This window comes from Lottia gigantea (assembly GCF_000327385.1).
Source record: "Lottia gigantea unplaced genomic scaffold LOTGIsca_337, whole genome shotgun sequence".
NCBI classification, from domain to species: domain Eukaryota; kingdom Metazoa; phylum Mollusca; class Gastropoda; family Lottiidae; genus Lottia; species Lottia gigantea.
The window spans coordinates 1-3215 of NW_008709134.1; the positions used below are offsets into that span (position 1 = coordinate 1).

The 3215-nt window shown below is 29.4% G+C and overlaps 2 protein-coding genes across 2 annotated transcripts in view; both read right to left on the reverse strand.

Annotated features, from left to right (window-relative positions):
• Positions 1-76: 76 nt before the first annotated feature.
• On the reverse strand, positions 77-2196 carry LOTGIDRAFT_175665 (hypothetical protein; the record flags this gene model as incomplete). Its single annotated transcript, XM_009058372.1, has 6 exons — positions 77-222; positions 269-325; positions 372-428; positions 727-981; positions 1164-1463; positions 2142-2196. Coding segments are annotated over 6 exons (870 nt in total), but the record flags the coding sequence as incomplete, so codon positions are not given.
• Positions 2197-3091: 895 nt separating this feature from the next.
• The window catches only part of LOTGIDRAFT_175666 (hypothetical protein), a gene marked incomplete at both ends in the record, with an annotated part of 5361 nt that continues 5237 nt past the window's right edge, over positions 3092-3215 (reverse strand). The window contains one exon of the mRNA XM_009058373.1: positions 3092-3174. Coding sequence (XP_009056621.1) covers positions 3092-3174 — 83 coding nt within the window. The remainder of the gene's footprint in view (positions 3175-3215) is intronic.

Consider the following 3215-nt stretch of genomic DNA (forward strand, 5'->3'; position numbering starts at 1 on the left):
AAGGGTTGGTATTTTTAATATTGGTAGCTTCACATCTATAGTTTCCTTCCTGATTTCTTTTTATTTGAGTCAATACAAGATCTTTAGTTGGTGATGTAACAGGTCCAGTCCATTTATAATTACATTCATAACAATCAGTTAAACATGTTATAGTTTGATCTCTACCTTCTATTATATTGATACTTGTTACATCTGGTGAGAAAGTAAGTTTATCTGGACCATCTGAAATAATAACAATCAGTTAAACATGTTATAGTTTGATCTCTACCTTCTATTATTTTGATACTTGTTACATCTGGTGAGAAAGTAAGTTCATCTGGACCATCTGAAATAATAACAATCAGTTAAACATGTTATAGTTTGATCTCTACCTTCTATTATATTGATACTTGTTACATCTGGTGAGAAAGTAAGTCTATCAGGCCCATCTGAAATAATAACAATCAGTTAACATGTTATAGTATTATATACTAACAATAATTCTGGGCATTAAGCTGTTTTGTAAGTTGTTTATTTAAGTGACACTTCTCCTGATAACGCCGCCTGTATGAGGATGTGAAACGTTGAGTTAATAAATGTCTTGTGTCTTAAAGTATTATACACTTACAATAAATCTGAATATTAAGTTGTTTTGTAAGTTGTTTATTTAATACAGTATGGTTAACTGTACAGATATAAGAACCAGTTTGTTATCTAGTATTTATTAATAAAGTATTATATACTTACAATAAATCTGAACATTAAGTTGTTTTGTAAGTTGTTTATTTAATACGATATGTTTAACTGTACAGTTATAAGAACCAGTTTGATTTCTAGTACTCAGTGATAAACGGTTATTTAGAATTGTTGTTAAACCATCTTTAGACCAGGTGATGTTACACTCTGGTTTACAATCAGCTAAACAGTTGACACTCTGACTCTTTCCTTCTATACCATCTATATTATCACTAGTGGGGTTAAATCTTATATTCTCTGGACCATCTGTAAAAATCACTTCGTTTTTTATTTCTTTGATTGAATTTAACCAAATTACGCTGCTAATAAAATGAGAAAGGACAATTTTTTTTTGCTTCACAGAAAATGAAAATTAAGTTTGTATTATCCTGCCATTTTGACTTAAGAATGATAATCTGAAAATTAAACAGAGATGAAAATAAACTTACAATAAACTGATACATTAGTTGATCCTTGTCCACCAGAATTACCTCTACAAGACCATGTTGTATCATCTTGTTTATTTATATTACTTATATTGAGATATAGTTGTTTGTTGTTATTATTGATACATCCACATTTATATCTATTATCTATTGATTGACTCTCACAATTAATCATATTACATACAACAATATTGTTTCTACGGAAATCTAAACCAGAAGGTGAATCTGTAACATTACATTGTAATCTATAATTTTCACCCAACTCTGCATAACTTTCAGGAACTCCTCTTATAGTATATTGACCTGTAATATAAACAATATGGTAATTAAACTTCTAGCTATTGTTACCTTTCTACGGAATCCTCCTTAGGCGCAATTTTCAATACTTTGTAATACGAAACAATTAATTCAATTCAACGAATTACTTTTTTTCGTTTAAACGAAATACATGATATTATTTCGTTAAAACGAAATACCTGATATTGTTTCGCTAAAACGAAATACATGATATTGTTTCGTTAAAAAAACCCATAAAACTACCAATCTAAGTTTTGAGATGTTAAATACTATAAGCCAACTGATATCGCATTGCTGTAAATAGAAACTTGATATTTTGATGAATATTTTAGTTTGAATTCTTCATTCTTCCTCTCAATATAAAATCCCTATAGATTAGTTTACTTTGGGACATAAAATCTACAATGGAAAAAAGAAGGCAACTATCTATCAAATGATTTTATCCATGTAATATATATATAAAGGGTATATGGTTTAAATATTTTGAAGGTAAAACTAGAAGTCAAATATCTATCATAAAAAAATGTCAAAGTTGACAGTGCGATTTGATATATCATATGATATTATTATATGCGTTAAGCGTAAGTTGAATATAACTATTGTTATTTTATTTTACTCTACACGAAGACTTATCTTATAGATGTATATCATGATAAATAAAAACAATGTAAATACATCACTTACCTGTAATTAGTACTGATAAATATACTAAGACTATTAATATACATTTATACTCCATGTTATTGAATAATATTCAACAAGACGATCTTCTCTTGTCATATAGTTGGTCTACTAGTGTATAGTTTTTTTTATTGTAAGGCTGTTATTTAATGCCCCTGTTAAACATGAAAACACCTATACATACTATTATATGATTGTATAATATGACCTAAATACATACTACTATATTATAGCAATGTCTAGAAGGTATCACGTCAGAGAGGGTCTTGAGAACACTGGGATTTCGGTTTCAATTTTTTTTACCGTAATCACGTCAGAGAAGGTTCTCGTGAGAAACACCGGAATCTCGGTTACAAACCTTTTGGACACCTTGTGCCCCAATAAATTACTACCTCCTGTTATCCCCACCAAAGAATAACTCAAGAGCTTAATAAAAAACTACCAGAGTGCAGTTGGTAATTCAAGGCAAATACCAAAATCCTTAAAATGTTGGGCACATTTGACAAAAGGTTTGGTTATCAGTAAAATATTGCGTTAAAAACTGACTCATGGGTCTTTCATGTAATTCTCTGGTGCCCCTGAGGTGCTTGTAGCCTATGCTACATCAAAGCCTGAAAACACGAAAGACCAAGAAGATCACCTTCCAGTGCCACCAGCCCATAAAACAGTATAAGTTACAGAACCCATCATTAACAATTAGATGGTTATATTTCGGTTTTTTTTTAACAAATAGAAGGCTCAAAAGGAATTTGTTGGCACACAATTGTTATATTGTAATTTGAAATTCAAAGTGACTTCTGACTTCACTAGAAACTGTCTCATATTCCTTTATAACAAATAATAAGTTGTCTCCCATTTTAAAGAAACTATTGAATATGGTCTAATCTTTATTATCATATAGATATTTTTTACATTCATATAACATTTGTTATATTCAATTTCTTCTCATATTTTCATATTCTTTTTACATCTTCAGAATTATGTTGATTGTTCTCATAAACTTCAGAACGAGTATTTAAATCTTCATACGTTCTATCTGTAAGGAAGAAAAGCGTGCATACTAACTAATAATTTAGA